The 25,712-nt window shown below is 51.4% G+C and overlaps 1 protein-coding gene across 1 annotated transcript; it reads left to right on the top strand.

Moving 5' to 3' along the window:
* Positions 1-20,019: 20,019 nt before the first annotated feature.
* On the top strand, positions 20,020-23,163 carry GIP (gastric inhibitory polypeptide). The gene is made up of 4 exons (XM_070060901.1): positions 20,020-20,121; positions 21,245-21,391; positions 21,950-22,042; positions 23,028-23,163. Exons 1-4 carry the CDS (start codon positions 20,036-20,038, stop codon positions 23,161-23,163), a joined length of 462 nt encoding a protein of 153 aa, XP_069917002.1. The 5' UTR covers positions 20,020-20,035.
* The last annotated feature ends 2,549 nt before the right edge of the window (positions 23,164-25,712 follow it).

Genomic DNA, 25,712 nt, shown 5'->3' with positions numbered 1-25,712 from the left:
TTTCTTTGTTGATTTTCTTCCCCCTTTCCTGTCCCCGTGCTCCTGTGCCCCTCACATCGCCTCTTCTCCCTTTTTAATCCTCGTACCTGTGCACACTGTCCTCCTTCTCTTCTCTCTATCCCCTTCCTTCTCCCTGTTGCCCCATCACTAACTTGTTGTCCTTCACGCTGTTATTTCTGGGGAAGGGGAAGGATGCAGGGGTTGTTTTCTACACCAAAAGGGGAAACACATGTTGGAGATGTCCAGGATTCAGATACAGACCCCTCCAAACCATGGTCCCAGCATTTGTTGATCGAACATTCACTAGACACCTTTCCTCCTTTGTATCATCTTTCTGTATCTTGTGTGGCTTGTGAGTAATTTTGTTATTAGCATTTTATGTATCAAATCCTCCAAAGCAAAGACTATGTAGCCTCCAGGGAGTCTAAAACGCTGACAGGTGGCTAATAAAAATACACGGAGTAAGTAGGTATGGAAGCTGACTGAGAATGCCTGGTTGGTGTGATCAGACACCATGGTCTGTTTAGCCTGTACAAACCCTTCTTAAAAATAAATGAAATACACTACAAGCATCCAATGAAACAGGCAAATGCCGTCAGTTAAAAGGTTAAAGGCTTTACGTCAATGGCAGTAGAGGGGTAGATCTGGGCTTGTCATTGGGTCTATGCCCAGGAGAGCCCTGTGCCCAGTGTTAACTGATCAGCACTTTTCCTCCTGTGTCTCCTCACAATGAGGGCATTTCAAAAAGTTCATGGCAAAACAGATTTAAAGGTAACTATTTTAGTGCAAAAAAAACTTTGAAATCTGTGCACTGTTGTTTTTTTTTTTTTTTCATAATATGCATTTCCCACTAACTTTCTGAAGACCTCTCATATACATGGTCTTCAAATTTTTGGCACCAAAATAATCTTATCTTTGAATACCATTTCCCATAAGTGTTTTGAAGTACACTTGTCTTTTAAAAGTTCATAGAAAGTGCCTATTGAGGAAAAACCTATGTGTAGGTTTCATATTATTTTTGCCCCCAAATACATTCACACTAGCATGTTATAACATGTCTGAGCAGGATCTGGTTTGAGGCACTAAGAAGTCGAAACATCGTTTTGCTTAGAACCCCATCAGAGCATCGTGAAAACTGCTAACTTTGAAGTAACGAATCTCAAATTTATGGTGAAGTTTGGGTGGAAGAATGGCGGAATCACAGATGTTTTACAAAACGTTTAAGGGGATGATGCTTCCTTCAAAGAAAGCAGCAGGTTGCAAAGGGATAACTCAGTTCGAGAAGAGACAAAATGTTGAAGATGCAGCCCACAGTCGTGGGTCATCCACATCAAGGCTAAAATTAACTTTATTCATGACCTCACAGAAGAGGACCAAGGGTTAACAACACCGGAGACGTCTGGACTGGCTGTGCGGGACAGTTTTGACTGGAAGATGAAAGTGGAGAAAACTTTCTGATTGATGGGTGCCAAAGCTGTTGCACCCGGATCAGCTTCAGGCAAGAGCAGAGCTTGTGAGGGAAATTTTGCACAGGGGACATCAGGATCTTGCAGCAGTTCTTTAAGGAATCAGAACGGGATGAAACATGGCTTGACCAGTAGGATTGGAAAAACAAACACAAAGCCATGGCTACCCACAGCGGCCAAAGCAAAGGCAGACCAGTCAAGAGCCAAGGTCAGGGCAGCCGTTTTTGGGGGACACTCAAGGTATTCTGCTTCTTCCTGCAGGGGCAAAGAATGAGAAGACCTGCTTCTTGGGAGGATGTCTTGAGATTGCTGAAGTCAAAGCTTTAGCAGAGAAACGCCTGGGAAAGCTCCACAGGGGGGTTCACCTGGACCACCACATTGCTTCTGCTCAGCCAGCGCAGTTCTGAGAAGGTTCCCAAGGGCAGCCACCTTGCAGTCCTGACTTGGTCCTTTCTGAATTATTTTTTGTTTCCTGTAGGCAAGAAATCCTGAAAAGGCACTCGTTTTCCTTCTGTTACTGTTATTAAAAAAAAAAGAAGAAGAAGAAGAAGAAGAAGAAGAAGAAGAAGAAGAAGAAGAAGAAGAAGAAGAAGAAGAGGTGCATGGACATGGTTGAATTTCCAGAACTCTCCATTCTTGAGGGATGGACTCACAACATGTCCTGAACTTGATGGAGCATAGATTGAGAAATAAAGTTTATATTTTTACGTATCTTTTAATTGCATTTTCACAGACTTTTAAAATTTGAATTGTGGTGTATACTTTTTGTCAAACATTTTAAGGCTGGAAAAAAATTTGTTCAGCTTTAAGAAGGAGTGAGATTCTGAACCCTGAAGACATCACGCTAGGTAAAATAAGCCAGCTACAAGTGGATGAATGTCCTTATTATCCTGAGTGATGCAGAGTTTCAATGTGGGATGAAAAAGTTCATAAGAGAAACAGCATTATGGCTGTACCACAAGGTGACTATGCTTAATGCTACTGAATTTTACACTTAAAATGATTCAAATTGTAAACTTGTTAGGTATAGTCTGCCGTGACCTTTTCAAGAGCAAAAGAATTCACTTCTTTGAAATATAAAAAGATAACAAGAAAGATATGCTAGTTTTGGCTGCCAAGAAAAAAAAATTAACATCAGTGCTCAAAAACAAGAGGATATACAAGTAACTCCTCATGCAGCCAACTGATGAAATACACGTTCCAAAAAGGGTTGGAAAGGGACTGGCATTGTGGTGCAGTGGGTTAAAGCCCCAGGCTGCAACACCAGCATCCCACATGGGCGCTGGTTCAAGTCCCAGCTGCTCCAGTTCCAATCCAGCTCCCTGTTAATGTACCTGGGAAAGCAGCAGAGGATAGTCTAAGTCCTTGGGTCCCTGCACTCACCTGGGAGAGCTCCGGCCATTTCAGCCATTTGGGGGGTGAATCAGCTGATAGACCTTTTTCTGTCATTTGGGGAGTGAACCATTGAATAGAATATCTCTCTCTGTAACTCTTTTTCAAATAAATAAAATCTTTTTTGAAAAAGAAGGGGGGGTTAGAAAATATGGAGGCAAAGTTGCCAAAAGGGCACAACACACACTTAACTATTTTTGTTCATCTAATTGGTCTGATTGGAACATTAAAAAAAAAAAAAAAAAAAAAAAAAAAAAAAAAAAAAACCCTGTATGGGCATAAAAAAAACTAGAAATCGCCCTAGAGACGCTCCTGTGTGTTGGTATCTGGAGACGTACACAAGAGTACTCACGGCAGCATTGTCCGGAATGCAGCAGGGAGGAGGCAGATGTGCGCCAAGGGGAGCCCCCGATAAGCTCAGACGGATGCAGTGTCGCCAATGAGGACTGATGAGCTGGAGCACTGGATGTACTTCCCACGTGGACAAGTCCCACATGGCTGCTCCTATCCACCCAGAGCTGAAGAATGTCCCCGTTACTGTCCTGTTTATACGAGTTCAAAAACAGGCAAAGCTGAGTATTGTTTAGGGATACAGCCAGAAAAGGCAAAACTTCAAAGAAAATTGAACGATGAACACAGAATATCAAAATGTGGTTAACTGTGGGGAAATGGCACAAGGCTAGTACTAACGGGCACCCAGAATACTTAAAGATAATGGGTGTATTCTGGCTCCTAATAAGAATGCCAGCTACAAAACGTTCTGGTAGTCAAGAAACTGCACGTGTACATTTTATATTAGCTTTTAAAACTATTTCATAACAAAAACAAATTGAGCAGCGGACATTTAGCCTAGCAGTTAAATGCCCGTGTCCCACACTGGAGGGAGTATCTGGGTTCCATTCGTGGCTCCTGCTTCTGACTCCAGCTTCCTGCTAATGTTCACCCTAGGAGGCGCAGGTAATGGCTCCGGTAAATGAGTTCCTACTTGGATTGAGTTCCTGGTTCCCTGCTTTGGTTCAGCCCAACCCCAGCTGTTGTGCACATTTGGGGAGCTCTGCCTGTTTCTCCAATAAATAAAGAAAAACTTGTAAAAAATTAATCAAAATTAAAAGTCTAGGGGCCAGCATTGTGGGTTAAGCCATTGCCAGCATCCCTTATAGGTGCTGGTTTGGGTCCCTCTACTCCACTTCCTATCCGGCTCCCTGCTAATGTACCAGGAAAGCAGCGGAAGATGGCCGACGTCCTTGGGTCCCTGCACCCACAGGGGAGACCCGGGAGAGGCTCTGGACTCCTGGCTTCGGATCTTCTGGAGCCAGCTATTTTGACTATCTGGGGAGTGACCCAATTAATCAAAGATCTTTCTCTATGTCTCCCTGTTTCTCTGCAACTCTGCCTCTCAAGAAAAAAAAAAAAAAAAAAAAAAAAAGGAGCTTTAAGTAAGTCGGCCGGTGCCGCAGCTCAACAGGCTAATCCTCAGCCTTGCGGCGGCACCCCGGGGTTCTAGTCCCAGTCGGTCGGGGCACCGGATTCTGTCCCGGTTGCCCTTCTTCCAGGCCAGCTCTCTACTATGGCCCAGGAGTGCAGTGGAGGATGGCCCAAGTCCTTGGGCCCTGCACCCCATGGGAGACCAGAAGAAGCACCTGGCTCCTGCCATCGGATCAGTGCGGTGCGCTAGCCACAGCGTGCCACGGTGGCGGCCATTGGAGGGTGAACCAACGGCAAAGGAAGACCTTTCTCTCTGTCTCTCTCTCTCACTGTCCACTCTGCCTGTCAAAAAAAAAAAAAAAAAAAAGTAAGTAAGTAAAATAAAAAGTCAGGAAAGAACTGTTAATTCTTTTTGGCTTTGAGAATGTTAGTGCACAAACAGTCTCTCTCCTCTCTTCCTCTGCCTCTCTCTCCCCTTGTCTCTTAGATTTCTCCAAATTTCCAGGTTGAGTCTACTGCATTTTTATAACAAATGCTAAAAAGTGAATTGAATAGGCAACTGAATTATCCCAGAATACCTGTACAAGCCAAATAGGGACTAGTTTTGTATCACTTGCTGCTAGAGATTTGATGTTGCCAGAAATTCTTCTGTCCATCCCAGCCAGAGCAGGGAATTCACTACAGCTCACTCCGATCCATCACGGATGTGGCTTGACGTTGGCTAAAGGTCTGATCAATTACACATGGTTCATAATAAATTGTGACGGTAGGTGCTGAAACTGTGGGCACCGCGGTAGACAAGAGGCAGCCAGCACTCAGGTTCACACTTGGCGAGTCTGCCCTGCCCCCGAGGCCACTGCTCCTTTCCACTCGCAATCCCAGGGTGTTTGGTTTGCATTAACGGGAAATCTCTAAAGCTTCTTTCTCTGTATCAGTTTGGGAGCTTCTTGCTGTCGGACGTCTCACAGCATCCTGCCTGTCACAGCCCACGTGGCTTCCTTTCTCTCTGCGAGTGGTTTTCAGGATTTTCACCACTTAGGATCTCCTTTATTATTTTTCCATCAGCCCAATGTTTTGAAAAATGCTGTCTCTCAAAAAAAATTCTCTATGGGTCAAATAATGACAACGTATTCTATCGAGTGACCCACACGGTACTTCTGCTCTGTACAAGAAGCCAGAGAACAGACTGATTCCACCAAGAGCACAGCAACTTGGCTTTGAAGTTTTCCCACCCAGCCTCACCAGGAGCGAATGTCTGACTTGTGTCAAACGTCCAGGCGTACCACGGCACCTGCCGCACCTGCCTCTCTTCCTTCTTAGGGCCTGGATCTGGGGGAGATGGGGGCTGAAAACAGCTCAGAACTAGGTAGCTTTCCCAATTGCAGCACTTTGCCTAGGAGAGGCAGGAAAGGAAAGAGCAGAGAGGGAGGACTTTGCAAAATGCAGCAAGCCCACGGAGGTGTGTGTGTGTGTGTGGGTGGGGGGTTGCTGTGTCTGCTTCACAGGTCAGCTCTGCCTCAGATAGGCAGCAAGACCAGGATTCCAACTCCAGTGCACCCAGAGCACGTGCTTGCTCTGCAACCTTGGGAGTGTTAGAAAATCTCAGTGCTACCCCCACACAACTTATTTTATGCAAACCTAAAGACAACTCAATGGAAAAAGGATGGACTTTTCACCAAATGGTGTGGAAAGAACTGGATATCCATTTGCAAAGCACATATAGATAAACTCAATCATATACCTAGATGCCATCGTTAAGTCGTCCACATAAATGTAAAACCACAAACTAAAATTTTTAGGAGAAAAACCTTTACAACTTGGGGTGAGGCAAAGATACCTTAGATATGGCATCAAAAGCACAATTCATAAAAAGCCAAATTGATAAATTGTGCTTAATCAAAATTTTAAAACATCTCTTTTGATAACTACTTTTTTAAAAAAAAAAAAGTTTATTTATTTATTTGAAAGGCAGAGGCAGAGAGAGAGGTCTTCCGTCTGCTGTTTCACTCCCCAGATGGCCGCAACGGCCAGAGCTGCACAGATCCGAAGCCAGGAGCCAGGAGCTTCTTCCGGGTCTCCCACGAGGGTGCAGGAGCCCAAAGTCTTGGGCCATCTTTCACTGCTTTCCCAGGTCATAACAGAGAGCTGGATCAGAAGTGGATCAGCCAGGACTAGAACTGGCACCCGTATATGGGATGCTGGCACTGCAGACAGTGGCTTTACCTACTATGCCACAGTGCTCGCCCTGAAAACTACTATTAAAAGAATAGAAAGGGACAGGCATTTTGACTCCCCAGCTTAAGCTACCAGTTCAAATTCCTCTGCTTCCAATCCAGCTCCCTGCTGATGCATCCTGGTAGGCAGCAGATGATGGCTCAAGTGTTTGAGCCCCTGCTACCCATGTGGGAGAACAGGGTGGAGTTCCAGATTCCAGATCTCTCTCTCTCTTCTCTTCAACTAGACAAAAAAAAAAAAAAAGTTAAAAAATAGTAATAAAAGAATGGAAACATAGGCACAGACTAAGAGAAAATATCTATAAATCATATATCTGATACAGATAAGTAAATAAATAAGGACTATCAAGACAAGAATAACAACCACCCTCTAAATGCTCAACAGATTCAGGTAGATATTTCACCGAGGATGTACACATGGCAAAAAGCCTGTGAAAAGATCATCATTCAGCATTATCAGTCACCAGGCAAATGAAAACTGAAGTTACCAATGTTGCAACTCTTTTGGAAAACAATTTTGCGGTTCCTTAAAAAGTAAAACATACATCAGTCCTAGATATTTGCTCAAGAAAAATAAAAACATGTGCCACTTGTTAACAAATGTTTATAGTAATTTGTAATTTCTAAAAACTAGGAATTTCTAAAAACTAGGAACAACCCTGATGCCCATCAACAGGTAAACAGAGAAGCAAATGATAAAATATCCTTGTGATGGAGGAATGCTACTCAATAAAAAACAGTAAAAAAGAATGAAGTACTGATCGTACTACAAAATAAATAAATCTCAAATACGTCCAACGAAAGAAGCTAGATAGAAGAGGTTACGTGCTGTATGATCCCTTTCATATAAGATTCTAGAAAATGCAAACGAATCTCCAGTGAGAGAGAGCAGCAGTGGCTGGCGGCGGCGGGGAGGAGATGGTAGGAGAGGAGAGTAAGAGGGGTGGCTGGCTCTGTGGTGCAGCTTACTAAGGAGCCACCTGTGAAGCTAGCATCCCTTAGGAGTGCCAGTTCGAGTCCCAGCTGGTCCACTTCTGATCCAGCTCCCTGCTAATGCACCTGGGAAGAAAACAGAAGATGACCCAAGCCCTTGGGCACCTGCCACCGGTATGGGAGATCTGGATGGAATTCCAGGCTTCCAGCTTCAGCCTGCTTCAACACCAGCTGTTGCAGCCATCGGGGGAGTGAACCAGTGGATGGAAGATCTGTCTCTTACTCTTTCTCTCACTCTGCCTTTCACATAAACAGAATAAATCTTAAAAAAAAAAGGGCCGGCGCCGTGGCTCAATAGGCTAATCCTCCACCTTGCGGCGCCGGCACACCGGGTTCTAGTCCCGGTCAGGGCGCCGGATTCTGTCCCGGTTGCCCCTCTTCCAGGCCAGCTCTCTGCTATGGCCAGGGAGTGCAGTGGAGGATGGCCCAGGTGCTTGGGCCCTGCACCCCATGGGAGACCAGGAAAAGCACCTGGATCCTGGCTCCTGCCATCGGATCAGCGCGGTGCGCCGGCTGCAGCGGCGGCCATTGGAGGGTGAACCAACGGCAAAGGAAGACCTTTCTCTCTCTGTCTCTCTCTCTGTCCACTCTGCCTGTCAAAAAAAAAAAAAAAAAAAAAAAAAAAAAAAGAAGAAGGAATATAAAAGGATTCAAGGTGGAGGTGGGAGATATGATCACTGCCTTGATTGTAGTGGTGGCTTTATGGGAGCAGATTATATATTCAAAGCATCAAATCATACACTTTAAAGGTGTATGTCAGCAATACTTCCACAGTGTTTTTTTTTTCTTTTTTTTGACAGGCAGAGTGGACAGCGAGAGAGAGAGAGAGAGAGAGAGAAAGAGAGAGAGAGAGAGAGACTAGAGAGAAAGGTCTTCCTTTGCCGTTGGTTCACCCTCCAATGGCCGCCGCGGCCAGCGCGCTGCGGCCGGCGCACCGCGCTGATCCGATGGCAGGAGCCAGGTACTTGTCCTAGTCTCCCATGGGGTGCAGGGCCCAAGTACTCGGGCCATCCTCCACTGCACTCCCTGGCCACAGCAGAGAGCTGGCCTGGAAGAGCGGCAACCGGGACAGAATCCGGCGCCCCGACCGGAACTAGAACCCGGTGTGCCGGCGCCGCAAGGCGGAGGATTAGCCTAGTGAGCCACGGCGCCGGCCTTTTTTTTTTTTTTTTTTTTTTTTTTTTTAATTTGACAGGTAGAGTTATAGACAGTGAGAGAGAGACAGAGAGAAAGGTCTTCCTTCCACTGGTTCACTCCCCAAATGGCCGCCACGACCGGCTGCACTGATCCAAAGCCAGGAGCCAGGTGCTTCTCCTGGTCTCCCATGCAGGTGCAGGGCCCAAGCACCTGGGTCATCCTCCACTGCCCTTCCGGACCACAGCAGAGAGCTGGACTGGAAGAGGAGCAACCGGGTTCAGAATCCAGCACCCGTATGGGATGCTGGCGCCACAGGCAGAGGATTAATCAAGGCGCCGGCCCCCTCCATAGTGTTTTAAATATCCCAAACAGACCTGGATGGAATTCCCAGCTCCTGACCTTGGCCTCAGATGGGAGCTCTTGCAGGCATTCAGGATACAAATCAGCAGATGGGAGCTGTTTCTTTCTTTTTCTCTTTCTCTCAAATAAATAGGTAAACAATCTCTGTGCCAAGGAGGAAGTGGTGAATTGGAAAGTGACCATTTTATAGCATCGTTGCAAAGATGGGTTCAAGGAAGCAGAGCCAACAGCTGTGTGATCTAGCGAGGAAGTCTCATGATAAATGGGGTATTTGCACGGTCTTATGGTGTCTCCCTATAGATTGCTTACTTATTATAAGAGAAAAAATAGGGGGTAGGCTTTTTTTTTTTTTAAAGATTTATCTATTTATTTGAAAGGCAGAGTTACAGAGAGGCAGAGACCGGGGGGGGGGGTCTTCTATCTGCTGGTTCACTCCCCAGATGGCAGCAGTGGCTGGAGCTGCGCCTATCCATGGCCAGAAACCAGGAGCTTCCTCTGGGTCTCCCACGCAGGTACAGGAGCCAAAGGACTTGAGCTATCTTCCACTGATTCTACTGCTTTCCCAGACCATAGCAGAGAGCTGGATTGGAAGTGTAGCAGCCGGGTCTCGAACCAGAACCCATATGGGATGCCGGCACTGCAGGTAGCGGCTTTACTTGCTATGCCACCGCACTGGCTCCATAGTGGGGGGTAGGCAGTTAGTTCCCAGCTCGAGACATGTGAATTCCATATCAGAAAGCCTGGTTGGAGTCTTCAGCTACGCCACTTAGGATCCAGCTTCCTGCTAATGTACACTCTGAGAGGCAGTAGGTGATGGCTCAAGTGTTTGGGTCCTTGCACCCTGTGGGAGACCTGGATGGAGTTCCTGGCTCCCGACTTTGGACTGGCCCAGCCCTGGCTATTGCAGCCATTTTGGGGGAGAGAATAAGCAGATCAAAGACTTCTCTCTCTCTGTCTCTCTCTCTCTCTCTTTCTTTTTAAAATCGGCTAGAGGGGTTATGTTTATGAAAGCATTGGGTCATTTTTAAAAAAATTCATTATATTTATTTGAAAGAGTTATAGAGAGGTAGAGAGGAGAGAGAGACAGAGGTCTTCCACTTGCTGGTTCACTCTGCAAATGGCCACAACGGCCAGAGCTGCGCCGATCTGAAGCCAGGAGCTTTTCTGGGTCTCCCACATGGGTGCAGGGGCCCAAAGACTTGGGCCATCTTCTACTACTCTCCCAGGCCATAACAGGGAGCCAAATCGGAAGTGGAGCTGCTGGGATAACGGGAGCCCATATAGGATATGGGCACTGCAGGCGGTGGCCTTACCTGCTGTGCCGCAGGGCTGCCTCCACCTCGCCTTTCAGATGAAATGAAAATAAACAAATAAAAAATGTCGTAAAGTAGTAACTATTCCATGGTCCAATCAAACCAAATCTAAGCTGCGTGATGAACCGCACCTTGAAGCAGGGGCAGGCAGACGTCTTGTCCACCTCTGGAAGGGACACAGACACACTCATTTCTCCAGGGTCCTGGCCAGAATAAAGAGCTCGAGTCTCATCTAGAGAAAACATCTGACAGACGCACCTCTCCCAGGAAACCTTGAGTGAGATACTTGGTCTGTTTTCTGGATAATGTTTAGCTCATGAAAGACAAACGAAGGCTGAGGAACTGATGGAAGGAGTATTAGAGTATTAGAGGCAACAGTTGCATGCAATGCACAGTCCCCAGCTGGATCAAGGAATGGAGTGGGAATGCCCAGGAAGACATTATTAGGACAACTGAAAATTAGATTGTGGGCTATATGCTTTACATCAGTGTTACATCTCTTGTCTTTGTATCTGAACTCACTGTGGTTACATAAATGAATGTCCTTGTATTAAGAAATACACGTGGGAGGTATTGAATGGCAAAGGATCATAGTGCATGTAATCTCTCAAATGTCACAATGGCCTACTCTCTAGATAAATCATAGGATGATATCACAAAAGTGATAAAATAGCACTGTGACACAGCGAGCAGAGCCGTCGCCTGCAGTGCCACATTCCATATGGGCGTCAGTTCAACTTCTAGCTGCTCCACTTCCACTTCCGATCCAGCTCCCGGCTAATGTGCCTTGGGAAGCAGTAGAGGATGGCCCAAGTGTTTCTTGGGTCCCTGCCCCAATGTGGGAGACCCAGAGGAAGCTCCTAGCTTCTGGTTTTGAACCAGCCCAGCTCCGGCCCATTGTGGCCATTTCGGGGAATGGACCAGTGGATGGAAGATCTCTCTCTCTCTTTCTCTCTCTCTCTCTCTGAAACTGTGCCTTTCAAATAAATAAATAAATAAAAGTGGCAAGATGTTAAAAGTTGGTAAATCGGGGTAGGGAGCATGTTGGAGTTTTCCATTTTATTTTTGCAACTTCCATGTATATTTCAAATGATTTCAAAATAAAAGGTTTTTAAATGCCCAGACCAATTATATTAGAATTTCTGAACATGGCATTGAAGCATTGGGATTTTTATAAAGCTTTCTGGGGGCGGAGCCAGATTTGGCTAAGAAAAATACAGGACAACTGATTAAATTTGAATTAAAAAGAAAAGGTAAGTATTCCTTGTGCAGTATTTGTTACGTAACCAGCAAGAACCTCTGAGAATGCAGCTCATCCTGCTCTCTGCTGTCTGTTGGCCTTTGTGGAATATCAGAGAAATCACTTGCTTGATCTGTTTTTGTCACTCCTACTGGGGCTGGTGTTGTGGTGCAATGGGTTAAGCCACTGCCTGCAATGCCAGGATCAATATCAGAATACCAGATTGAGTCCTGGCCACTCTGCTTTCTGATCCAGCTCCCTGCTAATGTGCCTGGGAAGGCAGCCAAAGATGGCTCAAGGGCTTGAACCCCTGCCACCCACCTGAGAGAATCGGATAGAGCTTCTGGCTCCTGGCTTCAGCTTGGCCCAACCCCAGCCATTGCAGCCATTTGGGGAGTGAACTAGCTGATGGAAGACATTCTCTCTCTCTTTCTCTCTCTCTCTCTCTCTCTCTCTCTCTCTGCCAAATAAATACCAAGAAATAAGTAAGGACCTTGGGGAGAAAGTCATGCCATGACTACGTGAGAACTGAAGCCTTCAACCGGGTCCCAGGGGTGCTGAGTTTGGATGCTGCTCCTGCAGCCTGCAAAAGCTGGCCAAGACTGAGGCTCCATTGCCAGCTTAACCGTGACCTCATAGGAGACCCTGGATCACCTAAGCTAAGCTGTCCCAAGATTCCTGAGAGCCAGAAACTGTGTGAGCTAATCCATATTGGTTTTAAGCTGCTGAAGTTTGGAGCAATTTGTTACACAGTAAGAGGTAACCAATATGTCAAGATATATAGCCGGCGCCGCGGCTCACTAGGCTAATCCTCCGCCTTGCAGTGCCAGCACACCGGGTTTAGTCCCGGTTGGGGCGCCGGATTCTGTCCCGGTTGCCCCTCTTCCAGGCCAGCCCTCTGCCGTGGCCAGGGAGTGCAGTGGAGGATGGCCCAGGTGCTTGGGCCCTGCACCCCATGGGAGACCAGGAGAAGTACCTGGCGGCGGCGGCCATTGGAGGGTGAACCAACGGCAAAGGAAGACCTTTTTCTCTCTCTCTCTCACTGTCCACTCTGCCTGTCAAAAAAAAAAAAAAAAAGATATATATTTAAGATTTATTTATCTATTTGAAAGGTGGACTTACAGAGAGGCAGAGGCAGAGAGAGAGAGAGAGAGAGAGAGAGATCTTCTATCTGCTGGTTCACTCCACGAACGGCTGCAACGGCCAGGCCTGTGCCACACCAAAGCCAGGAACTAGGAGCTTCTTCCATGTCTCCAACATGGGTGAGGGGTCCACGGACTTGGGCCATTTTCCACTGCTTTCCCAGGCCATAGCAGAGAGCTGGATCAGAAGAGGAGCCGCCCATATGGGATGCCGGCTCTGCGGACAGCAGCTTAACCTTCTATGCCACAGCGCTGGCTCCCCTTATGTTAGATATAATCTGACATAATGTTTCTTGTAAGTGTACATGTTTTGAGGTAGAACACATATTTCCCATTTTACAGAAAGGCAAACTGAGGTGCAGCAAGAGCAAGCAGCCTTAACGCCCCCTGCTAGTAAGGAAAGGGAGGTCGGTGGCCGAAGCCCTTGCTGCCAGTACGCACTCGCTTGGCCTTCCTTGTCCCAGGCACTGCGTGGGGTCCACCCTGTTTTACTACTCACCTTTCTTCGTTGTCACCAGGGAGTGACACAGGCCAGGTCATCCCAAACTGCCTGCCAGCCGACACGGGCAGGATGCCTCCCTGGGAGCGGGACAAGGACGTTACTCCTCCATCAGACCGGCAGGGCAGACTCCCTGTCTCACTCGGGGATGGAGGGCTGATCTCCCAGGGCTCTCCATGCCTCACCAAGCTGCTCCCAGTTAAAATTCAGCCCGTTTTTGGTTTCTACAGAGGTCAAGGCCCCACCCCCACTGTGCAGGAGTGGGTGGGGAAACCACTGGGTTCCCGCCTCACTCTTCTCATCCTCTCCCTGGGATGCTCAGGAATTCTGCTCCCTCTGGAGGCCCAGCGATTCACCTTTTATCTTGAGTGTATAGCCAATTCCTTGGCTCCCACCAGGACTCTCAGAGCTGAGGCTCCAGGGCCTCCCGCTCCTAGCCTGCACCCCTCACTGCAGCCCTCCTCCAGCGGGTAGGCAGCAACCTCTGTGGGCTGAGGGCCTGGGCTAGTTTCCTGAACAACAAAAACCTTTGGAAACCACAAGATGGATGAGGGTTAGAATGGAGAGGGGACTTCCAAACTGATCACCTGTGCAGATGGCTTGGAAAGATTCTAGGTAGTATATTCTTACTCTTTTTAAAAAAAAAAAAATTTAAGGGGTCAGCGTTGTGGCATAGCCAGTAAGGCTGCCGCTGCCTACAAGGATGCTAGCATCCCATAAGAGCACCAGTTCAAGTTCCAGCTGCTCCACTTCTGATCCAGCTCCCTGCTGATGCGCCTGGGTAAGCAGCTCCCATGTGGGAGACCAGAGGAAGCGCTTGGCTCCCAGTTTCAGCCTGGCCTAGCCCTAGCCCCAGCCATCGTGGCCATCTGAGGAGTGAGCAGCAGATGGAAGATCTCTCTCTCTCTCTCTTACTCTGCCTTTCACATAAAATGATGAATCCTTACAAAAGAAATAAATAAAGGAAGCTCAGTATTTAAGAAACTTTTTTTTTTTTTTTTTTTTGGACAGGCAGAGTGGACAGTGAGAGAGAGAGACAGAGAGAGAAAGGTCTTCCTTTGCCGCTGGTTCACCCTCCAATGGCCGCCGCTGCAGCCGGCGCACCGCGCTGATCCTGGCAGGAGCCAGGAGCCAGGTGCTTTTCCTGGTCTCCCATGGGGTGCAGGGCCCAAGCACCTGGGCCATCCTCCACTGCACTCCCTGGCCATAGCAGAGAGCTGGCCTGGAAGAGGGGCAACCGGGACAGAATCCGGCGCCCCAACCGGGACTAGAACCCGGTGTGCTGGCGCCGCAAGGTGGAGGATTAGCCTATTGAGCCACGGCGCCGGCTAAGAAACATTTTTAAGAGTTTTATTTATTTGTTTTTTTCTAAAGATTTATTTTTTTTAATTTTTTTATTTTTATTTTTTGAAGGGCAGAGTGGACAGTGAGAGAGAGAGACAGAGAGAAAGGTCTTCCTTTGCCGTTGGTTCACCCTCCAATGGCCGCCGCGGTTGGCGCGCTGCAGCCAGCGCACCGCGCTGATCTGATGGCAGGAGCCAGGTACTTATCCTGGTCTCCCATGGGGTGCAGGGCCCAAGCACTTGGGCCATCCTCCACTGCACTCCCTGGCCACAGCAGAGAGCTGGCCTGGAAGAGGGGCAACCGGGACAGAATCCGGCGCCCCGGCCGGGACTAGAACCCGGTGTGCCGGCACCGCAAGGCGGAGGATTAGCCTAGTGAGTCGCGGCGCCGGCCAAAGATTTATTTATTTATTTGAAAGGTAGAGTTACAGAGAGGCAGAAGCAGAGAGAGAGGTTGGTTTTCCATCTGCCGGTTCACTCCCCAGATGGCTTCGACGGCCGGAGCTGCACCGATCCAAAGCCAGGAGTTAAGAGCTTCTTCTGGGTCTCCCACGTGGGTGCAGGGGCCCAAGGACTTGCACCATCTTCTACTGCTTTCCCAGGCCATAGCAGGACGCTGGACCAGAAATGGAACAGCTGAGACTCAAACTGGTGCCCATATGGGATGCTGGCACTGCAGACGGCAGCTTTACCTGCTGTGCCACAGTGCCGGCCCCATTTATTTATTTGAAAGTCAGATTTACAGAGAGAGAGAGAGAGAGAGAGAGAGAGATCTTCCATCTGCTGGTTCACTCCCCAAATGGCCACAATGGCCAGGGCTGGGCCAGGCTAAAGCCAGGAGTTTCATCTGGATTTTCCATATGGGTGGCAACTGTCTAAACAGTTGGACCATCTTCTGCTGCTTTCCCAGGTGCATTAGCAGGGAGCTGGATGGGAAACAGAGCAGCCGAGACAGGAACTGGTGCCCATATGGAAGGCCGTGATTACAGACAGTGGTTTTACTTGCTACCAGAAGTGGAGCAGCTGGGACTCAAACCGGTGCCCATATGGGATGCTGGCGCTGCTGATCAGGGCTTTAACTCACTGCACCACAGCACCGGCCCCTCCATTTTTTTATTTATTAATTTGTATCTATTTTTATGAAAGGCTGAGAGAGAGAGAGAGAGAGAGAGAGAGAAAGAATCTTCCATCTGTTGGTTTACTCCCCAAACACCCACAACAGCCAGGCTGAAACCAGGAGCCTAGGTCTCAATCTGGGTCTCCCACATGAGTGTCAGGAACCCCACTACTTGAGCCATCACCTGCTGCCTCCCAGGATGCATTAGCAGGAAGCTGGAATCGGGAGCAGGGCCAGGACTCAAACCCAGGCATCGCCATGTGGGATGTGGGAGTTCCAAGCACCTTCCCTAAACACCTGCCCGGAGTGCATCCTTTCTGGAAGACTTCTCTGAAAAGTGCTTATCTCGACCTAAGTGACGTTGAGGGAGTGTGTGGGCAAAACTCAGGACCTCAGCCGTGACTGTGGTGTGATTGTGAGCAAAGCGCAGGGAGCCTTTGAGGAATCCGGGTATCCCAGATGACTTGGTTTACGTCCGCCGGGCATCATGTCATCCCTTGTCCCCTCTGCAGGAGGTGTGCAAAGGGTCTGAGAGGGAAGTCAGCTCTCTGAGTCAGCCCCAAGTCTGAAGACCAAGTGGACTTCAAAAGCAGGGCTCCACTGGGAGGCTGCGGCCAGTGCTCTGAGTCACCCAGGCCGTCTGCAGACTGGGCCTGGAATGTCTGCGGTGGCCGTGGTGGGAGGCGGTGGTGGTGAGTCACCCCAGGGGGCTGCAGGAACCAGCTCCCCCAGGCTTGCTTCTGCTGGGCCCTGGCTCAGAACCCGGGCGAGGCTGGGACGAGAGCTTGGGGTCCTCTCCCAGCAGGACCACCCATGACCCTGTTCCCCCTCGTCTTACCCTGCTGATGCTCTGACTCCCACCACCCTCAGGCTCCCCTGGCCCCTGGCTGGGCTTCAGGCCAGTTGGGGTCCTGTTTGACCACTCACATCTGGGAAGGCAGGGGGTGCTCAGCCACCTCCCCCAGGCCTTCCCGTGCCCCAAGCCTGCACAGGACTCTGCACGCCAGCCCCGGCCAGGCAGGCTGGGCTGCCAGTTGGATTTATTGAGCTATTTTGATCAAGTCCAGCAGCCTTCCAATTCCCAGAAACATCCCCAGGTCTTTTTTTTTTTTTCCTCCCTTTTAACATGCCCTGTGGGAGAGGCTTCTGGGGACCCCCTGGGAGTTTGGCTTCTTCTCTTCTGATCTCGTCCACTCTGCAGGAGGCCAATGAAGGGAAGCCTGTGTTTCTTCCCTGCAATGCACGGCCACCACTCCCAGGGAGCGTGGGACTTGTGAATGTGAGCTCGAGCTCTGGGCTTGGCACCCTCCCCTGCGCCGATGCAGGCCGGCTCGCCCCCTGGGCTGCCCACCACAGGGCGTGAGGACGAAAGATCAAAGAGAAGTCTGGAGCAGACTGCAGAGAGAGGGTGGCGTGGGAAGTGAAAACACAACTGGCCTTCCAAGCAGCCCACCCTCAAAACTCACCCAGAGGGGGCCAGCCGGGGTCTCGGGGCTGCTGGAACCCACTACAGAGCCTTCCTGGGTCCCAGCAAAATGATGTCCCTGCTCCTGGACACTCTCTGCCTCCAGGCAGAAGTGCTCAGGGCTTGACAGCAGAAACAAGATCACCAGCAGCCCCTGGGAGGTCAAGTCCGAACTGAGAGCTAATCTCTGCCCATCGGGAGCTGGGATATGGGACGGGGTGAGCTCGCCCGGGGAGACTTTCCACCCGCTCAAGGATGAGTGGGTGGGCAGGTGGGCGAGGTTTCTAAGAAGCAGGGGTGAGTGACCCTCCCAGTCCAGGTACCTCTCATCCTACACACACACTTAATTTCATGCTAGATCGGCTCCCAGGCTAGGGAATCCACCTGGAAGAAAAGTGGCCTTTCTTAGGCCCTGGAGCTAGCAGGCAGAGCACGAACCTGACACTTTATGGTTCTAGGTACCCACCGGGAACTGAGAAGGGGGAGCCTGGGAAGGAGCCTTGGGTGTCCGCTGCAAATGTGATCTGTGCTCTGGCCAGCTGGACTGAGCCGAGCCCCTGTGCACAGAGCCAGCTGCAGCGCCCAGGGAGGGCTTAGCCGCTGTCGCAGTCCCCCGCTCAGAGATCCCCGGTCTTCTAGCAAGAGGCAGAGGCACAGCAGGACCTTGGGGCCCCACTCCTGGAGGAGTCAGGGCATCTCATGTAGGAGAGGGAGGCATTCGGAGAGAGGGGGTTAGGGTCTCCTGATTTTTTTTTTTTTTAAGATTCATTATTTTATTTATTTGAAAGATGGAGTTACAGGGAGAGAGAGAGAGAGGTCTTCCATCTGTTGGTTCACTCCCCAAATGACCACAATGGCCAGAGCTGAGCTGATCCGAAGCCAGGAGCCAGGAGCTTCTTCTGGTCTCCCACACGGGTGCAGGGGCCCAAGGACTTGGGTTGGCTTCTACTGCTTTCCCAGGCCATAGCAGAGAGCTGGATTGGAAGTGGAGCAGCCGGGACTCGAACCAGCACCCATATGGGATGCCAGCACTGCAGGCGGCGGGTCTCCTAATCTTGACAGAAGTTCTAACTGGTCCCTCCTTCTACGTTCCCAAGGTGGGAATACACCTCTTTCTCCAGCTCTTGCTTGCCCTAAGCAGGAGGACAGCTTGAGTGTGTGCCCTCAGTTCAGCCAGCCATTCCTGGGGAAACTCGGGGGTCTCTAGCCCCTTTCCCAGCCTCCTGGGACCAGCCCCTGCCCTTCCCTTGGGGGCAGTACCGCATCCCCACTCTGCTGAGCTGGGGTGCAGCCCACTGTGGCCGCACTCTCGCATCCAGAAGCAGCCCATTGCCTTGTGGGAGTGGCCCTGTTCTGCCTGCTAAGGCCACCCTGGCCCAAGCCTGCCTTCACCCAGGAGAGAAGGAAGGCAGAGAGGGTCAGTGGGCCTGTACCCTGCAGGGAGAGGGGGTACTTGGGGTATCCTGTTTGCCTGCAGGCTCCAGACAGCAGCTGGAGATAACTAAATGTTAATCACCAATTAGCACCGCCCAGGCAGGAAGGGCAACCGTGTTCTGTGGGAGATGGACTTCAGGCGGTGGGCGCGTGGGCTTCATTTCTGGAGATAAGATGCTTTTAGGCTAATCAGTGGGTCTTTGATACTGGATATAAAGGTACGGAGGCAGCCGTCCTGGAAGCAGGCTCCGAAGGGCAGGGGGCAGAAGGAGGAGAGCCCTGTGCTGTGGAGAGCCCACCAGGAAGCCCGGTAAGAGAGCAGCTGGGAAGGGGATGGAGCACGACTGAGAGCGGACAGATCTCGTCCCCCTGCCCAACTGCTCGGCATCCGCACCTCCCTTTCTCCCCTGCACTTGAGTGGGATGGTAGCTATGCGGGCCCCTCTCCCACCTGCATGGCAAAGGCAGTCAGAGCGGGGGGCTCTTGCAGCCCCCACAGCTCCAAGTCTAGCTTAGGTTTTCAGGGCTTGGGAGGAAAGTTCTTCTCTCCTGAAGCCCCACAGGAGGAAAGGAGTCCAGCCCCAGAAGGGCACAGGGTAGACTCCTGGAAGGACTTCCCCTGAGCTGAGACTGTCAGGCTTGGGGGGTAGGAGAAGAGGATGGCTCTGGGTGTGGCTTTCCTACAGGGCAAGAGGAATTGCCAAGATTTCCATGACAGCCAGTGGGGATGCAGGAAGGTTGACGGACAGGGCCTTTGAGGGGTTCCAACAGGGGAAGGCCAGGCGCCTGCCTGCGGAGTGGGCGCTGGAGCCGGGGGACCAGATGTGCAGCTCCTTGGTGCCCCCATTGCCTTCCTCATACCTCATTCAGACTCTTCTTGAAACAAAACAAAAAGCAGGTTCTTCGCTTCTCACACTTTAATACAAGATTTATTTACTTGAAAGGCAGAGCTAGAGAGAGAGAGAGAGAGAGAGAGAGAGAGAGCGCTCACTCTTCTCTCAACTGGTTCACTCCCCAAATGGCCACAACAGCCCAGGGCTGGGCCTGGCTGAAGCCAGGAGCTGGGAACTCCGGCTGGGTCTCCCATGCCAGGGGGCAGGGACCCAAATACTTGAGCCATTACCCACTACCTCCAAGAATACACTTTGACAAGGAACTGGATTGGAAGTGGAGGTTGGATCTGAACCAAGCACGGAGATACGGGATGCAGGGGTTACAAGTGGTGGATTAACCGCAGCATCACACCACCTGGTCCCCAAGGAGAGTCCTAACTGCTGTGCAAACATCGGCTCCCAGGCAGGGCCATCCTCGGTCAGGCTCCCTGCCCCTCCAGGCGCTGTCTCTAATGCCCACACCCCCATTGAAGCTCTAGCCTCTTAGGACTAAATCCCAGGGCTCAAATCCAGAACCCTCAGCACAGCCCATTGACCACATTCTGGCTCTTTCTCTCTTAGCCCAGGAAGGAACCCTTGGAAGATGGTGGCCATGAAGACCTGCTCTCTGCTGCTGGTGTTGCTGTTCCTGGCACTGGGGCATGGGGAGAAGGAAGAGGGTCACCCCAGGTAGGGATGCTGAGAAGGGAGGGGGACAGGGACGGGGCGGGGGTTGGGTGATGACTAAGTTCTGGACTTGTTTCAAGGGAGGGATGCGAAAGGGAGGGGCCCCAGGCTCAGAGAAGAGAAGCCCAAAGGGAGAGCCTCCCCGTGGCCTGAGTGCCGAGAGTGAGGACTAAGCAGGAGGCAGAGCGTATCTGTGCCGAGTTATCGTGCAGGGAGAGACAAGGTGGTTAGACCTCTGCGAGGACTTCCCAGTGCCTAAGTGTTCCTGATGGGAGAGTGAACCCGGGGAGACCCAGACAGGCTGCCGCCCAGGCAAACTGCACTTTGTCATGACTACGGTGAAGAATGGTGGAGAAGAGAAGGCGGGACTGTGGCAGGAAGCAAGAGAGATGCGCCCAGCGGAAGAGCTGCATCTTCTCCCATGCAAGGGCAGGCTTCTTGGCCACACACATCTGTGAGAGCGAAGCACCGCGCGGATGAGGGGCCAGAGCGCCAGGCCCGGGCCAGACTGCGGGGGGCAGGGCCTGCACCTGCCGCCTCTGCCTCTTGGTTCCCTCACTGACAAAACAGGGACATAAATAGAATCTGCCTGTGGCGGTGCTGTGAGCATGCAATGATTGCTTTATTTATTTATTTTTTAATTAAGTTATTTATTTGAAAGTCAGAGTTACAGAGAGGGCGAGAGAGAGAGCTGTCTTCCATCCACTGGCTCACCCCCAGACGAGATGATTTCTTGTGCAAAGGGCTAACAGAGAACCCGAACCATGGTCAGTGCTTTCCCGTGCGTTCACTGCTGTCAACAGCAGTGAACCAAAGAACTGAATCACAAGGGCTGGGCAAGAGGAAGAAAGGGGGACTTGTGAGAGTCAGTGTTGTGGGGTGAGGCCGCCCCGCTCCCTCTTTGCTCAGAATTCAGAGCCACACACACTGAAGGTGCAGGAAGTGGGACCCTGAGTCTAGGGGTCAGCTGCAGGGGGTCTGCTGCACCTAAGCGGTGTCTCTGTGAAAACCAACTGCTCAGAGATGGGCTGGCTTCCCCTCTTCTCCTGTGTGCCTCCCGTGAGGGACAGTCGTCCATCCCGGCCTGCTGTGCCTCCCCTGGCATGTTCTACCTCTCGCCTCTCAGATCCCACCCTAAGGGCAGCGGCCCCCGGCCTCGAGGCCCGAGGTACGCCGAGGGCACATTCATCAGCGACTACAGCATCGCCATGGACAAGATCCGCCAACAAGACTTTGTGAACTGGCTGCTCGCCCAGAAGGGGAGGAAGAGCGAGTGCGTCCCCCATCCCGCTCCCGTTCCCCGCGCCCAGGCTCTGTCTGCCTGGGTTCATTTCATACCAGGCCACTGTCCTGGGCAGCACTGTTGCTAGGCGGGGCTGGGGAGTGGACAGGGTGGCCCTGGCCAGGACCCTGTAGCAGGCAGCAGTCCAGCCTGGGGGCAGGATGAGAGCAGTCCCTGCAAGCCTTCCTCCCACAGGGAGGCTTCAGGAGAATGGGGGGGGGGGGGTTCAGAGAGGGTCCCCAGGGGACTGAGTAGACGGCAGCAGAAGCTGAACTGCTCCCAAGGATGGTTTGGCGGTGGCTGCTTCGGACTGGAAATGGAATCAATTGTCTGTGTCCTGCTACCTGTTCTCCCGAGTCTCTCCCCACCCTCTCTGGTCAGTATGTGGATTCTGTAAAGCTCTTCCCTGCTGGAGGCAGCTACAGACAAGTTTGGGGGCGGGGGGGGAGAGAAAATGGTACCCTGTGCCCCAGGCCCGAGGCAGCCAAGACTCCAGCATATGGGACAATGTGGCCCCCACCACCCACTGCCTAACCTTTGTCTCACCAGCTGGAGACACAACCTCACCCAGAGGGAGGCCCGGGCCCTCCAGCTGGCCGGTCAGTCCCAGAGGAGTGATGAGGAGGCCGCCGAGCGGCCAGGGTGAGTGCGTCCCGGAGTGTGTGGGGGGGGGGGGCGGGGGGGCGAGCCTCCTGACCTGCGCCCTTGGTTCCCTGCCACCCCCGCCCCACCCCCACCCCGGCTTCCGAGCAGCATCTCGTCCTCTCAGAGATTCCTGGAGGGAGCTGCTGAGGGTCAGCCCTAGCTCAAGGGAGAAGCCCGGGGGGACACGGGGCACCTGCAAGGGGCGCCAAGAGCCAGGTGTGTCTGAGATCACTGACTTCGTGTGCAGGAGAGACCGCGGACCTGGCTCCCCACTTCTCCCTGCCAGACCTCAGGCAGGCAGCTTGTGACACGGGGACCCTCCCAGGACAAGTCCTCTGAAATCAGCGACCCCTCTCTGGGGACACCAGAACTCTGTAGCAGGCAGCGTTCCAAAGAGCAAAAGCAATCTCTAGGGGCTTATTATTATTATTATTATTATTATTATTATTATTATTTTGAGAGACAGAGAGCTTCCACCTGCTGGCTCATTCCCTAAAGCCTGCAGAGGCTGGGGTTGAGTTTGGCTGGGGCCAAGGCCAAAGCCAAGAGCCGTGAACTCAATCCTGATCTTCCACGTGGGTGGCAGGGACCCGATTACTTGAGCCATCCCTGTTGCCTCCCAGAGTCTGCCTTTGCAGTAAGCTGGGGTCACGAGCCAACCCAGGCCCTCCGAAGTGGGACGGGGCATCTTAGTGGCCAGGCTGAATGCTCACTCTCTGGGGCTCCTCAAATGTGTCCTGGGGTGCTGGTGGAGGTGGGGATGGGCTGTTAGGCACCACTATCTTGAGGAACCCATTTTCCTCCAGCAGACAGAGCTGGGTGGAACTGGTAGAAAATGGCCCAAAGTCTGAGCTAAGAGAGAGACAGCTGTGTTGACGCCTTCCCCCACATCCCAGGCCGCTCGGTGCCCCAGGCCCCGTATTTACTCCTCCTGGGTGAGGCCTAGGCGAAAGCAGTTCACCAGAGGCTGTCTCCTTCACAGCTCGCCACCCAAGAACCCTGGCGACCAAGATCTGCTGAGGGGTTTGCTGATGCAGGAGCTGCTGGCCTGGGTGCTGGATCAGACAGAGCTCTGCAGGCGCAGGTGGGAGGATGTGGTGCTGCCCAGTGGTTTGTAAACTTGAACTTCGGGGTCAGACATGGATCCTGATGTTTGCCCCCAGCGCATGTGGCCAAGCCCTGCTAACGGTTTGTTGTGAGGCTTAAATAAAGAAATGTGGGTGCAGAGACAAGGGTCATGTTTGAGGGGTACCAGCAGCTCAGGAGACTTGGCAGCTGTTGTGCCCACGTGGACTTCCTGGGTAACTTCCTCTGGGTGATGTGCCACTCTCTCCTCTGCACACCTGGGACATGGCACGTACCCAGCGACAGGAAGCCCTGTAGTGAGAAACAGGTTGTCCCGCTCTAGCCATGGTTGGTCTCTCAATGGCCTTTTTTTTAAAAAAAAAAAAATTATTTATCTGAAAGAGTTACACAGGGAAAAAGAGAGAGAGAGAGTGAGAGAGGTGTCTTCCATCTGCTGGTTCACTCCCCAGTTGGCTGTAATGGCCGGAGCTGTGCCGATCTGAAGCCAGGAGCCAGGAGCTTTGGGCCATCTTCTTCTGCTTTCCAGCAGAGAGCTGGATCAGAAGTGGAGTAGCCAGGTTTCGAACCAGCGCCCATATGGGATGGCAACACTGTAGGTGGTGGCTTTACCAACTATGCCATAGCTCCGGCCCCATCACAATGGCTTTTTTTTTTTTTTTTTTTTTTTTGTGACAGGCAGAGTGGACAGTGAGAGAGAGAGAGACAGAGAGAAAGGTCTTCCTTTGCCGTTGGTTCACCCTCCAATGGCCGCTGCAGCTGGCGCGCTGCGGCTGGCGCACTGTGCTGATCCGATGGCAGGAGCCAGGTGCTTATCCTGGTCTTCCATGGGGTGCAGGGCCCAAGCACTTGGGCCATCCTCCACTGCACTCCTGAGCCATAGCAGAGAACTGGCCTGGAAGAGGGGCAACCGGGACAGAATCCAGTGTCCCGACCGGGACTAGAACCCGGTGTGCCAGCGCCGCTAGGCGGAGGATTAGCCTGTTGAGCCGCGGCGCCAGCCACAATGGCCTCTTAAATCTACCTTGTCACCAAGGAAACTCTTCAACTAAATCCTAAACACTATGGAGAGACCCATCCAGCTATGGGAGAGACAGAACACTCATTCCAGGTGCAGACACAGATCCAGAACATTCTAATCCTGACACCGGACAGGGACTGAGGGAAGCGAATCTGGGCAGGTGGCTGTGGCCGGCCTCCTGGAGAAGAGCACGAGAAACTCTCCGCAGGAAGGCGGGTGACAGCTTCTGTACCTTTGTCACTTAGCTCTTACCACTAAACAGGTGATGTGGAGGCAGGCGAGGTGTGACTGTGGCCGAGTGCCAAAATAAACTTGCTGGGCTGATCTGAGTCGATAACGACCCTTAGGTCCACCCCTCTTCTCCTTTCCCCAGGTCTCCGTGACACTGACTGAGCCGGCTCAGGACTGGACTCTGCCCTCTGCTTACTCAGCCCCTGCTTCAGCCTCACTCCAGGGCACCCCAAGGGAGCCAAACCAATAAAGTTTAAGCTGAATTAGATCATTGTGCTCACGGTGAAAACTTTTTCACGAGTCCAAGGAGCCCCACCCAGGCACATGTGGCTGTGTGGGGTCTCTGCATGTGGGGGTGCCTCCCAGTGAAATGGAGAGCCCGTTCTGATCCACATCCTCTAACGCATCTGTTCACCCACAAACACGTACTGGAAACTTTTTTCTTCCAAATTGTCAAAAAAAATTTTTAAGACTTATGTATTTGAAAGGCAGAGTTACAGAGAGACAGAGAGAGACAGAGAAAGAGAGAGAGATATCTTCCATCTACTGGTTCACTCCCCAGATGACCACAACGCCTGGGCTGGAACGCCAGGAGTCTGGAACTCCATTTGGGTCTCCTATGTAGGTGGCAGGGGCCCAAGCACTTGGACCATTTTCCACTGCTTTCCAGGAGCATTGCAAGGGAGCTGGATCAGAAGTGAAGCAGCCAGGACTCGAACCAGTGCCAAACCCACTGTTCCACAACACTGGCCCCACTTACTGGAAATTTAGTATAGGCAGGGCCTGTGCTAAACACTGCGTATACACACAGCAATGGGCAAAGACACAATCATTGACTGGAGGAGCTTAACACGTAGTGACAGACAGGCCTTACTCTTTAAATACATTAATTAAATAAAAAAGAAGAAAAGAAACACATTCATGATCAAATGCATGCTCAGTTACATGAACAAAGACTGAGGCACTGGGGGAGTGGATGGAGACACCTTCTCTAGACAGAGTGGGAGTGGGAGGGTCAGGGCTACCTCTCTGAGAAAATGATGTTTACCGGTACTGCAGCTCAATAGGCTAATCCTCCGCCTGTGGCGCTGGCACACCAGGTTCTAGTCCCAGTCGGGGCACTGGATTCTATCCCGGTTGCCCCTCTTCCAGGCCAGCTCTCTGCTGTGGCCCAGGAGTGCAGTGGAGGATGGCCCAGGTCCTTGGGCCCTGCACCCGCATGGGAGACCAGAAGAAGCACCTGACTCCAGCGGCCATTGGAGGGTGAACCAATGGTAAAAGGGAGACCTTTCTCTCTGTTTCTCTCACTGTCCACTCTGCCTGTCAAAAAAA

Source organism: Oryctolagus cuniculus, chromosome 17 (assembly GCF_964237555.1).
Source record: "Oryctolagus cuniculus chromosome 17, mOryCun1.1, whole genome shotgun sequence".
NCBI lineage: Eukaryota > Metazoa > Chordata > Mammalia > Lagomorpha > Leporidae > Oryctolagus > Oryctolagus cuniculus.
The sequence above is the reverse complement of the archived record's forward strand: the minus strand, read 5'-3'. Positions and strand labels throughout refer to the sequence as shown.

Coding starts and splice junctions, on each gene's coding strand:
- GIP (XM_070060901.1), top strand. CDS start 20,036: ATGGTGGCCATGAAGACCTGCTCTCTGCTGCTGGTGTTGCTGTTCCTG. Junction 21,392..21,949: donor CAGAAGGGGAGGAAGAGCGA/GTGCGTCCCCCA, acceptor TTGTCTCACCAG/CTGGAGACACAACCTCACCC. Junction 22,043..23,027: donor GAGGCCGCCGAGCGGCCAGG/GTGAGTGCGTCC, acceptor TCTCCTTCACAG/CTCGCCACCCAAGAACCCTG.